Source organism: Zingiber officinale, chromosome 7B (genome assembly GCF_018446385.1).
Source record: "Zingiber officinale cultivar Zhangliang chromosome 7B, Zo_v1.1, whole genome shotgun sequence".
Taxonomy (NCBI): Eukaryota; Viridiplantae; Streptophyta; class Magnoliopsida; order Zingiberales; family Zingiberaceae; genus Zingiber; species Zingiber officinale.
In genome coordinates, this window is record NC_055999.1 from 13,414,736 (window position 1) to 13,428,749 (window position 14,014).

The following is a 14,014-nucleotide window of genomic DNA, read 5'->3' on the forward strand; positions in this document are numbered from 1 at the left end:
TGGATGTACTTGTGTCCTTCATTCTTCCATTATAATACATTTTCAAACTTACAAATGAAACTTCTCCAACATTACCTATAAATAAATACAAAATTTTAGTTCAGCAAACAATTAAACAACAAATATATAATTTTTTTAATCAAAAAAGAAGTAATGACATAGCCCGAAGTGCAATTCAAGAAGCATCTACTTTGTCTAGCCATCAGATGTCAATGCTAGTATCTTTTCTTCACGTTACACGGTAAATAATAACAAAATTAGTATTGAATTATACCACTAGGCCTTGTTGATACAGAGTAAATAATATAACCAATGCATTGTTTTAAATTAACAGTCTTCGATAAAGAAAGCAGAACTATAACTATTATACTAAATTTTCTTGCATATGAGTCTATTACATGTTTATTTTTCTAAATGATTAAAGTAGAGGGCATATAATTCTCTATCATTTATTAAATCTTCTTAAAACTTTAAAGAAATAATAAATATACACTTCTTAAAAAATAATTGAACTATAAATATATACCCACGAAACTAGTGTGGTGAATATGATTGTGAGAAATGTGGTGCACGAAAGAAACCTATAATGTTCACCACAGATTAAAATAATGAAATTTATCGAACAAGAGACTTCTCTCAAAGGAATTATAGCCTTAATATATACTCACAAACACACTAGAAGTGTGGTGAACACGATCGTGAGAAGGATAATGATAAATGTTTGCCAAAAGCGTCAATTAAAGCAAAAAATTTTATCTGGGAAAAAATTTCATCAACACTTACAGACAGAGGCCTAACGAAGTTGTCTCCAATTCGCCGATCGACATCGGAGAGAAATAAGTGGCTGCGAGTGGAATTGGAACGGAAGGGAAGAATCAATTTTGAGAGGAGTGCTAGGATTTAACGAAAGGGAAGAATCGATTTGAAGAGAACTAGGGTTTACACCGAATGAATGAGGAATCAGGCTCTAATTTAGGATTTTTACAAGCACGTGCAGATCACATGCCACTTCTGTTTCATATTCACGAACCAGTTAACGACAGGGACATAAGTGGGAATGAAAATGTTTTAGGAGAGATATAAATGGGAACGAAAATATTTTAGGGATATAAGTGAGAAAACTTGAAAATAAGAGGGGCATAATAATATATTTCCCCAGAAACAAAAGTGAATGTTTTAGAACACGAGCCTCTCTTCAGCCATTCAAAACAGAAATTGAATGCTTCAAAATCAATCATCTATTTTGTTCTAAACTGTAAATTCAAATATATAAAATTCTTACGATTTTGGAGCTTTGAGTCTTGTACTAATCAAATCGAGTATTTAGGATTAGTAGCCCAAGGTTTGATGTAGTGGTAAAAGATAGGATATATTTTCTAAATAATCATGATTCAGTGTCATGTGGAATACACTTACGAAGCTAAAGCACCACGTCAAGAGCTAGATATTAATAAGAGGCAGAATGTATTTCCAAAACAATTAAGGTTCAATTCTCACATAGGACACATCTAAGACGATAGTACAAGTACTACATCAAGAGTTCATCGTACTTTCTGGATTTACTTAATGGATAAAATATTGGGTCAAGAGCTAGATATTAATAAGAGGCAGAGTGCATTTCCAAAACAATTAAGGTTCAATTCTCACATAGGACACATCTAAGACGATAGTACAAGTACTACATCAAGAGTTCATCATACTTTCTAGATTTACTTAATGAATAGAATATGGGATCAGACCATCCACCCAAAATTAGTTAGATGGTAAAGATTAATATTCATGTGATCCAACTCTTTGAATAAAATTTGAAAGCCACTATTTCTAAAAACATGAGTTATTGATCAAACAAGCTATAAGTTGATTCATGATTTACCTCCCTTCATATAATATGAGAACAAACTGTGAAAAACACTTGGATGAACATAACTATCTTTTGTTACAATGAGTTATTAATCAAACTAAGTATAATAGCTAACTGGAAAATTATGAAACGAACAAACATTTAGAGTGCAGTTCGTAATAATCAGAAGAGCCAGACAGTTAACCATCATTACAAGTTTTTTAGAAAATAATTTCACTTGTTCAGAAAAATAAAGCATGGTATACCATACCAGTGGTGGAATGGCTAAAGCGCCACCAAAACAAATGGTAGAAGGAAAGGGTAAATTTCATAGGAGACATTCATTTGTTGTTATATATTTGGCTCTTAGATGACAAACAGATAAAAGTACTGCCAAAAAGCTTATTTCTTCAACTACAACTAGAACTACTCTTTCAAAGGGAAATGTTCAGGGTCTTCTTCAACTTCTCTACTTCCAAATAGGCTGTGGAATATGGAAGGAACTCCGAGAAGTGGCTCTGCATGAGATCATTAACTGCCACTGCTAGTTTTGGAATCTCAACTATTTCTTCATGGGTTAATTTTCGAACAAAACGAGCTGGATTGCCTGCCCAAAGTTCACCAGTTGGAATCCTACGGTTAGGGGGGAGGACAGACCCAGCTTCAAGAATTGAATTGGTCTCCACCAATGAACCTTCCATGAGAACGGAGTGCTGACCGATTATACATTCTGGCTCAATTGTGCATGAACGAAGGAGACTGTAAGCTCCAATTGTTACATACCGCTCAATTGATGTTTCGGCTGGGAGTCCTGCCACAAACATACTGGAGATGAGCTCTTTGAATATAGTTGACCAGTTCATCAGTAAAGTAGGCAAGAATACAAATGAACTGTATCTGCATTAAGTTTACACCATGGTTTGAAGAAAATAAAGAATTGGAGCTAACACCTAGCTTTATAGTTCATGGAAAGATGAATGAAGTTGGCCAAGAGATCGTTGATAAAAGCATAAAACACTACAAATAGTATTAGACGATGGTACATGAAGCAGCAAATTAAACATAAAGCTATTACTAAACAATATTAGAACAATGATTGAACTCATCATGACAGAAAGTCAGCACATTCAGCATCTAGGCATGGTTGTGTGCTTATCACTTTGAGATCAAGGATCATGCTACAGAAAGGTATTTTGGCAAAAATGGAAATGACTAGTCCATGTAGGTGATTTAAGCGCAAAGGTCATGTATCTTGTAAAAATAATAGCCTTTCAGATCACAGCGCTTTTCTTCCATGCTATGGTGCAACCTTTTGAATCAACTGAACATAACCAATCAAGAGAGAAATTTGGACAGAAGTTAAAAAATTTAGATAGCTTAGGATAACTCAAAGATTTGTCTTGTACTCTGATTCTGAAATTTGATTAATGATGTATAGTAGTCAAAAGTTAAAGATTTGTCTTCTTCTTTTTCTTTTTTTTTTTCAAATTTCTCTTCAATTATCATAATATGCCAAATTCTTAAAAAAATATATAGGATTGACCATTGCGATGCAACTCGAGCGATCCATATTGGTATAATGGTTGATGTCTAGGGGGGCATGGGCATCAATATAAAGTGGTATCCCTTATTCCCTTGTGTCAATCAATTCGGCAAAATGAAATATATGACTTTATAATCAAGTTACATTGGCTGCATTATTTTAATGAAGAGCTCAATTGTAATCCAAAAATTTCTTCTTTGTGAAGAGGGTAAGTAACTATAACTGTTAATTGATAGAATGAGTAATACCTAGTTTGTACAGAGTAAAGAAATGAAGTGATGCTCTCGTGACTTGATTGTTCAGTCAAATTGACAAAGAAAGGAAGGGACAAAAGAACCATATAAAAAAATAAGGCATTCTCCAGGTAAGTTCAAGTCCCAACTTGGCATGAATTCTCATTTGGATTGGGAAAAGAAAAGTACAGTAAAATTGTTGCAATGGCAGATCAGTTGGAGCATAAAATTTGCAATGAAGGAGCCATAGTGCCTAATCACTAGATTCTCAGGGGGGGTCCCCATTCAAATGTGAAAGAATAACTAGATCATCTTTGCCCCTTCTGTACAGTTTCATCTGGAGTTCTAGTTTCCTGCTAACTTTTATACAACAAAGCCTATCCTTTTGGTTCCAATGGTTTGGCGCTCTCTATTAGGCTACAATGATATTGGAATGTTCCATGTTGCTTTATTCTTCTTCATGTGAATCCCCTTCTTATCTTCCATCACTTCTTCATTTTCCTCATCTTCTTCATTCCTCCTCGACTTCTCCCTCCTCTTCCTTCTCTTTGCCTGCTTCTTCTCTCCTTTTCCTACATTTCTTCTCCTCCTCCTCCTCTATTCGACAGTGTTGAACAGTACCACCTTTTTACAGGTACAGACTAATCAATGACCATTTAAAAATGCAAATATATAAAAAGAAGAAAAAGAGACTTATGGAGATTCTTTTCTGTATACAAATGCATCATAATAACATGTCAAAACATGGTATATGGGCAAGAAAAAGAAGTATAGAGGGCTTCTAACAAAGCAAAAATGAGAATCAAACAAATATGAATTTGAAGTTTCATCAATGTTACAGACAGCACCTTTTTCCTGCTTTAGACTGACACAAGGGAAGGAAAAAACCAATCAAACATGCAATTCATATTAATTGAAATCAAGAAAGCAAATAAATTGGCAAGAGAGTTATCAAGGGTTATAACACCATAATAATTTTATGGATACACCTATCAAACCCGGTTGTTGTTAAATGCATACTTGTCAAACCCAACAATGACCATGCCACAGAATTGGGTCAATGCTTGAGATGGCCAACGACAAAGCATTTAATATATTAAATATATAAAATTTTACACAATGGATATCTTTTAGAAGGATTTGGACTCAAATCTAGATATGATTTCAAACTTGTAGGAAGTTTCAATCAAAAAACTATAATTCCCATCTTATATAAATAATATTACTGAAACAAGACAATAATAGAACAATTCTGGCATTGATATTGGTCAACTTTCACATGGGCTCAAAACAGCTCACTCTTCTCAATATAAGTTAGTATAACTACCGTAAAACTGGAAACTTAGGTTCTTAACACAAAAGACAGAGTACAATGAGATCGTTCTAACAAAAAATTAATGTTAAGAGAAAATATTTAGAAAGAATAAGTTGGCTATCTAGCACAGATTTGTTATTCCCTTAATCTCTCCACTATAACTCACACCAAAAGAATTAATTGGTTAAATGGAGTAGAAGTTTAACAAAAGACAATATAAAATTACCATAATACTTGGAATTCCAACCAGTAAAATCCAGTTACAGTAATGCAGTGTATCTAAAAAAAGAGATAAACAAATACCCTAAGTTGGGAATTCCATTGCATTGGAAGATTTTTCATTAACACACAAGTAAGTTTTTTGTTAAATATAATTGACCTGCCAACCATGTACGGGTTAACAAAGTGCATTTATAGGGAATGATGAAAATTATCATCTTCATGATCGAGTCATGTCACAACTATCTATAACTAGACTTGATGTACGCTAATATTTTCTTCAGCCACCCTCCACCATTTACATCTTCTACTCTAATAGATTCAACACTTTTAACTAGAGAATCTATGATCATATTTGAATATGTCTATATCACTTCAATCTATTGTCTTATTTTATTATTTATTGGAGCTATACCTTATTGCTCTTTATCCGTTTTTTTTAATATCTCCACAAATCCATTTTTAGCATTCTTATCTCTGCTACATTACATATTATTAACTAATCCAACACTCTAATACATGAAGTATGATAGATCATACAACGTATCCATCTTAACTATTCTGAATAAGTAAAATAATATTTCACAAAATCGTGTCCCAAGATACCTCTAATAGGCATCAGCATTTTCACCAGACAATAGTAGCTCAGTGAATACATGTTCCGGACATAGATCTAAGTATCTATATGTCTAACGTTCAGCATTAACATTAAAAATCAGGCTGATTATAGTTTAGGGAAATTATTGGTTAGTGTGCTTGAACATAATTATCTCAAAAATCTCCAAACAATTAAATTTTGATTCAGATATCTCGATGCCTGTACAATCCCACATGTAATTATCCTGGCATTGTTACTAAATCGCCAGGTATAGCTCTCATGCAGGGAGCCAATTGGTAAGAAAAGGAGGATGCGTGACAGAGAATATAAGAATACGAGTGTAGGGTTCCAGATCAAATTAAAGTTTCGCCAAAGAATTAAAACTAAAACTAGTCAATCAAGGTCAGGCAACAAGGGACCTGTGGGAATATTCCAGGCAGCATGGACGACGCACCGTTCCTGAACGTTGGAGCAGAATCCGACCGATATCTTGTTCAGGTCTCCGCGGAGGACAGAACCGTTCCAAACAGAGGCGCCATCCCAAACAGTGACCTGCCCGGCAAGAACGACGTTGGGGGCGACGTAAGCGTCGACAGCAATCTTAGGCAGCCACTGCCCCAAGGGGATGATCCGGCGCTGGCCACGGTAGTCCCACTTCACGCGATCCGACGCAGCAGGCGGTGGAGGCGCCGCCGAAGGCGAAACATCCGGCGACGGTGCGGTCTCAGTGGAGAGGAAACGGCGGGGGGAGAGGAGGAGGCGTGGACAGGCAAGGGTTCGTCGCGAGAGTCGAGCAAGCGATGCCGCCATTTCCAATCTGAGAAAGGGAGAGAAGGGCATCGCAAAAGAGACCGGTGGAGAAAGGGAACGAGAACCAGACACTGGCTTGTGGGCTCTATGAGTTTACCGGCCCGTGCTATCGGTAGTTCTAATGGATCGGGCCAGAAAGCAAAAATAAAATAAAATAAAAATGGTGGTGTTTCATCTTCACTGAACTCTGCTCTATGAAATTAGAGTAGAGGATCGTGGAAGAGACGAAGTCGCTGTAAGTCCATTAGCATTCAAAGCAAGACATAATACTCGCCCGCTTCGCCAAGATGGACTAATTGTGTTTCTATATAAATTATAAATGACAGAAGACGAGGATTCGAACCGTAGAGCTCGAGGACAGAACTGCTTCCGCTTGCCCCCGCGCCCGCAAGGTAACTTGCGAATGATGAAAGAAATGAATTAAAATAATACGTTATCATTGAGATTGCTACTCACACTGTAGTACAAGATATTCATGGGTAAGTAAAGGCATATGCAAGTTTTCTCGGAGAACCACAAAAAACTTGAAGGTAGAAAAACTGGGGAGGAAAAACTCTAAGCAGGTTTAGTTGTGGGTGATCATTGATAATCTTATTCGGTTAAAGCAATTAATCATTCCTAGTAATATAACATATCTGTCACGTCAGCAATCAGAGAATCGATCCCTAAATTAGAAAATCTTAGGCAACGTTTGGTTGGCCATTTTCTGTTTTTATTTTATGTGAAAATAAGAAAACGTGTTTGGTTAATATTTTTATCTATGTTTTTCAGAAAATGAGATACCATTTTCTAAAAAATTAGGAAACGGTAAAATGTCGTTTCAGAAAAAATTGAAAACACGGACGAGAAATTGAAAACGTGGACAAACAATTGAAAAACGCGGTCGATAATTTTTCATTTTCTTTGACCTTATCGCCTTTTTTTCCTCCTCTTCATCCCGAATCCTGCACCGAGCTCCTCTCCCCGTGCCCTAAAACGTCATTTCCGCCGCTCCTCTCCCCATGTCCTAACGCCGCACTTCCACCGCTCCTCTCCCCATGCCCTAACATCGGGCCTCCGCCGCTCCTCTCCCCGTCCCTAACCTCGCGCTTCTGTCGCACCACCGCTCCTCCTTCGCCCCCTGTTGCTCACACACCGCCACCCCTTTGCTAGTTCCGCATCCCGTCTGTCGAGCTCGCCTCCTCCATATTTTCTCGTGATCCCTTTCGTTCGTTGCATCCTCGATAGATTGCGCGCGGTCCCCTTCCGTCCATCGCCTCCTCCACAAATTGGGCGTGCAGTCACTTCCATCTATTGGGAATTCGAGGTAATTTTAGCTTAGGTCTTAAAGGATTTAGCTTAGAAGTAGGCATCATTTAGCACCAGAATGATTAGAACTTAAATTCCAACCTATATCAATCAGAAATATTATAAGAACTTGGCACAAAATCAGATCCTGAATGTTTCCTGCTGATTAAGTTTTTAAATTCATTGGTAGGGTCTCACTTGTAGCTTGCTACTTCCCTGATGCAAACTATCATGTTTTGATTTCGCATGAAGATGAGTGGATCAAAGTTGAATGATATTTTTTTTTGCTTTCTTAGTTGAATTCTTTATAGCTCGTAAGATATTCTATAAAATATCACCATGAGTACTTGTGGAGTTAATCTTGTATTGCAATTTGAATCATACTATTTGCATGCATTGTTTAGAAAGAGACCTTGCATTCTTTTCCATTTTTCATTAATTCTACTGATGTTACTGTTCTTCATTCAATTTGTGTCCTTAAATATAAAGACAATTGTTTTATAGAAGACATTATGAGAGGCCATACTCCGGGTATTGATGTGGAGAAATATGAGTGGTCAAAGGCTAATGTTGCTATGTTTGTCGAGATCATTTATGATAAAGTAAAGCAAAATAAGTTACAAACATCTACCTTTAGTAATGTGGTTTGGGAGGAGATCAACAAAGAATTAGACTTAGCTATGAAGACGAATTATGATGTCGATAGGCTCAAAGGTAAATGGAATCGTCTACGCATCAGACAACGACTTTTTTCTGCATTGCTTGCTCATATTGGTGTGACAATGGATCCAGACACCGGTAAAGTGAATGCTCCAGAGGAAGTGTAGGCAGAATTTTATATGGTAAATATCTTGATCCATTCAATTATATATTTTTATTGTATGCTGGTGTATAATAAAATGCTTTCCTAATCAATGGTACAGAAAAATAAAAGGGAGTACAAGTCAATAAGAAAGGAAGGTTGTGATCATTTTCACATTCTTATCAAGGTTTTCGGTGGGACAACAGCAACAAGTGATATGCATAGGGCTTCGACTCAATTACCTCCCACATCTGATGAAGAGAGAGAGCTTGAAGAAGCATTCATTAATAGAGGCGTCAACTCATTTGTTGAAGTCGTTGATGACGAGAATGAGGATGTCAGAGGGGAACCTAATAATCGACGGCGTCGTGTTGCAGAGTCATCCAATAATCATCGACATAAAGATCCTAAACTTTCAAGAATTGAAAAATATGAGACTTGTATGGACAAGTAGAGTAATACCATGGAACAACTGAGTGGAGAATCTATTACTAGGCAAAAATACCTAGAGTTGAGGGCTGCTAAGTTAGAATGTGAACAAGATATATCCTGCTCTTTTGGAACTAGCATGTTCAATGATCCATATTCTATAGATATGTGCATGCAGATTTTAAATGGGATGGATTAATTATCTACCCAATCATACACAAAAGCTACTGAAGCTTTCCTTAAACCTGGTATGCGTGAAATTTTCATGAAAATTCCATTAAATAGGAGAGCTGAATGGTTGGATTGCCTCAATCTTGAGCACGTGTAGGATCATATGTTGCCAAGGTGATGGAGAGTGCTTTTATTACATAGCCGAAGACTACTTAATGTTAATGAAGTTTGTTTGATTTTGTGGCTTGAATATTGAAGACTTGTTTGATATTTTTGAATTTAATGTTGAAGCTTATGTTGAGCTTTTCAATATGAATTGTTTATTGGGTGTTTATGTGATGATTCTATTGGTAATTTGATATATGTGTGTTGATTTTAATATTGGTTTGTTGCAGATAATGTCAAGCTCTGATGATGAATATGATGAATTAGGCCCAAATATTAATTTGCTGATAGTTTTGGGTATTGCAAATGATTTTTTTCATGACATGATGACTGAATATCTTGGATGCATTGATCGAATGCCGTGTCGAACTTCATCTCTTACTAGGAGGATGTATATACAAGAAATACTTGATGGGCACCCCCAAGTTTGCTTTGACAATTTTCGCATGTCAAAACATGTGTTTGTGAATTTCTGTAGTACACTAAAAGAGATGAATCTATTGCAAGATGGAAAGAAAGTTACAGTTGAAGGTGTGACTATGTTCTTACTAATTGTCGGGCACAACACACGACATCGGATATGTGCAGATCGATTTCAACATTCATTCTACACCAGTAGCAAGTGGTTCAAACGAGTTCTACGAGCTGTTTGTACCTTGGGCACATATATTATTCGACCATATGAACATAATGGCGTCCATCCTCACATATTGAACAATCCAAAGTGGTTTTCGTATTTTAAAGTACATATGCTACACTAATGTGTCTACTTACATTAACAATTTATTCTTACTAACACATTGTGCATTTTTAGAATTGTCTTGGAGCTATTGATGGGATTCACGTGTCGGCATGGACACCATCATCAATTCAGACCTCTTTTCGTGGTAGAAAGATCATTGTTACACAAAATGTGATGCTTGCATGCGACTTCGATATGCTTTTCACATTTGTGTATACTGGTTGGGAGGGGACAGCAAATGATTCCAGGGTATTCATAGACGCATTGACAAGACATGAAAATAATTTTCCTAAACCTTGCGGTGGTAAATAACATATAAATCTCTCTATATATATTTATTTATGTTGATGTTTTACATCATAAATTTAGAAATAATATATGCAGATCAATTTTATCTTGTTGATTCTGGTTACCCAAACATGCCGGGGTTTCTAGCTCCGTATCGAGGTCGACGCTATCACTTGCGAGATTATCAGGGGCAAGGGAGACCAAGGGGGAAGGAAGAATTATTCAATTATAGGCACAGTACGTGTCGTAATATTATAGAGCGGTGCATTGGGGTGCTTAAAGCAAGGTTTCGAATTTTAAAAGATATGCCAAACTATCCAATTACTAGGCAAAGATTAATTCTAGTTGCATGTTGTGCAGTGCATAATTTCATACGTCGACATCATGCAATGAATAATTTGTTTATGGAATACTCTTCTGATGATATGCTCATGTCTGGGGTCGAAGGTGATTTTAATGATCAAGAGCCGATTCCAATTGATTCAAACCAAACAGCTCAGATGAGAAATATACGTGATGAAATTGCAAGTAATATGTGGAATGATTATATGGAGCACCCCACAAGTTTGCAATGACAGCTTCTACCCGATCTTAGTTTTCCCTTGAAAAATTTGTCTATTGCTACAGGTAGCTTGTGATTAAATATGGACAACTTTTTAATTTACTTACTTGTCTATGATCTGTGTTTCTTATTAATTTCACATGTTGCAGAAAAAGTTGTAGGCAATTAGTTACAGAAATCGAAGCGAATGTCTTCAGCTAAGGCAAGATTTGTTTGCTCTAGTCTCAAGTTAGTTTGGTGCATACCCTTTTCTCAACGTCAAAGGTTTATAACTTCTTATTTCTGTTCTTGGTGTCAAAGGTTTATAACTTATTATTTGATAATCTCTAAATTAGGAGAAAGAGTTTTAGGGGTGTGTATATATATATAGTTTGGTAGGTTTTTATATTTGCAAATCAGAGTCAATTTATTTCTAAAATTGTTGAATCATCTTAGATGAGTGAATATTTGTTACTCGTTTAGTTTTATTTTTTAATTTTACTTGGGTTGGAGCCTCTAAAAAGATCCCAACTTTTTCCTTTGAATCAACAATATTGTTTTTGATAAATTTATTGTCATGGAAGTCTAGTGCTTCATGTTGGTCTCTTTGGTGCTGTGTCTATGAACTATACCATTTACCTGTAGCTTAACTTATCATTGTTATCTTGCTAATATGATAATAGTTTAACTAGTCGTGTTGAAATTTAATTGCGATATTCATTGTATTCCTTCTCATTATACAAATGCTTTCGTCGAAGGATGTCAACTTTGTGGGCTATACTTATAAAAATTTTGAAATCGTAAATGACCATCAAGTTCCAGGCGTCGATTGGTATTCTTTCTCATTTATTTGCTTGTCTAATTTTATTAGACAGAGCAGTAAGATCTTATACGATTCCATGGATTGTTCTACGTATAATCTATAATTTACTTCCAATCGTTTTTGTACAGCTGAGCTGAAGAAAAAGAGTAATAAGTCAAAGAGGCCAACAATTAAATCCTTGTTTGGTAATGATTTTTTTCCTCTTTTTTGTTTTCCAAATTAATTTATTTGGATAACAATTTGGTTGATGCGTTGGTTGCATAGACATGGATTCAACATCAATTCCAAGTCCACATTTTCAAGGTAGCTTCCTCAAACTACTCCCTACACAAGTGGAGGTGCCTGAAAGTGTAGAATCATCTTCTCACTCGAGCAATTCTTCTCTACAAAGATAGTGAAAAGCTCAACGAACTTTGAAACACATGTACAACAAAGAAACTATGGCATCGCGCAGAACTATTTTGTACCCCTGATTCTGTACATAGAAAATATATGACAGTGTTATCATTATGTTTACCTGTAAATTTGTGGATCCAAGTTTGTAAATTTACTTTTGGATTATTTAATTTTTGTAACACTGAATTTAAGTTGGTGCGAAGAATTCCTATTGTAGTGTGGATCAGCTAATGAACGGATGATAATTACTTGATTTTGATTTGTGTCATATTAATAATGCAAAATTAAGCACTCTATTTCTTTGAGTACTCGTTTGTCAGTTTGTGCAAACAGTTATTAACCTACCAAAATTTCATATTAAATTTCAAAACGCATATGCAAAATTCATATTAAATTTCAATGGATCTCATTTGTCACACATTTACTCGATCATTTATTCGATATTAACTTACCAAACGCATTTTCCTTGTATTATAGCTGGTAAATGAATGAAGTTCCATATTAACCTACTAAACGTAATTTTCAGTTTTCTTTCCTATAAAATAGAAATACAGTTTATCATACTAAACACATTTTCTGTTTTCTAAAAATTATACTAGAAAACATAAAAACAGAAATAGAAAATGAAAATGAGAAAATGAAAACATTTTACAAACCAAACACCCCCTTAGGTTTTTCACAATTCCGGGGATAAGAATAATTTTTTTCTAAAATTATCCTCAAGACTAGGTGATGGCGAGCAAGCGGTGATCGCGAACAGACGACGACTACGATTGTGAGCAGACGACAACTGCGACTGCGAGCAGACGACGACTGCAATCAGACGATGACTGCGACTGTGAGCAGTCGATGACTATGACTGTGAGCAGTCGACGACTGCGAGCAGGCGGTTCGCGAGTAGACGGCAACTACGACTATGAGCAGTCAACGACTGGGAGCGGTCGTTCGCAAGCAGACGACGACTACGGTTCGTGAGAAGATGGCAACTGCGAGTAGGCCATGGCGACTGCGACCAGACGGTGATTGCGAACAAGCAACGACGAATGCGAGTGGATGGTGATTGCGAGTAGGCAACGGTGATTGCGAGTAGGCGTTTCGCGAGCAGACGACGACTATAAGTAGACGTTTCACGAGCAGATGGTGAATGCGAGCAGGAGGTTCACGAATGAGGCATCGGTGGTTCACGAAGGAAGTGACACGACGACGAAGGGAGCAGCGGCCCAAGGTGTCGACGGTTCTTGGAGGAGGGAGCAATGGCCCAAGGCGCACGATGTCGGTGGTTCACGGAGGAGGGGCCGACAATTCGCAGAGGAGGGAGATGATGCCGGTGGTTCATGGAGGAGGTGACATACCGACAACTTGCAGAGGCGGCGACAATAGCAAACGAGGGAGAAACACAATAAAAAATAAATATCTAAATTTATTTTAATTACATTTTAAAATATATATAAATTTATTTTAAATTTTTAAAATTATAAATCAATTATATTTATTTATTATATATTATCAACTTATTAATTAATACTAATATTAGTATTATTATTTAATTTAATTTTAAAAATAATTAAATGTTAAATTTAATGAAAGATAATATAGTAAATGTTAAATTAAATAATTACATCACTTATATTAAACCAAACATGACTAAGATTGCATTTTATTTCTCATCGTCTTAGTTACGTGATTACTAGATAATCACATAATCAAATTTACGTATGATAACTTGAACTAAACATATCTTAAAATGATGAAAGCATTGATTGATTTCAAGAGTTGGGCTAGTATAAGAACAAATTTGAAGAATAGTTTTTG

The 14,014-nt window shown here is 36.1% G+C and overlaps 1 protein-coding gene across 1 annotated transcript; it reads right to left on the bottom strand.

Moving 5' to 3' along the window:
• Positions 1-1,983: 1,983 nt before the first annotated feature.
• On the bottom strand, positions 1,984-6,639 carry LOC122005371 (gamma carbonic anhydrase-like 2, mitochondrial). Its single transcript, XM_042560395.1, has 2 exons — positions 6,168-6,639; positions 1,984-2,651 (listed from the first exon to the last, which is right to left on the bottom strand). Exons 1-2 carry the CDS (start codon positions 6,586-6,588, stop codon positions 2,275-2,277), a joined length of 798 nt encoding a protein of 265 aa, XP_042416329.1. The 5' UTR covers positions 6,589-6,639; the 3' UTR covers positions 1,984-2,274.
• Positions 6,640-14,014: the final 7,375 nt, after the last annotated feature.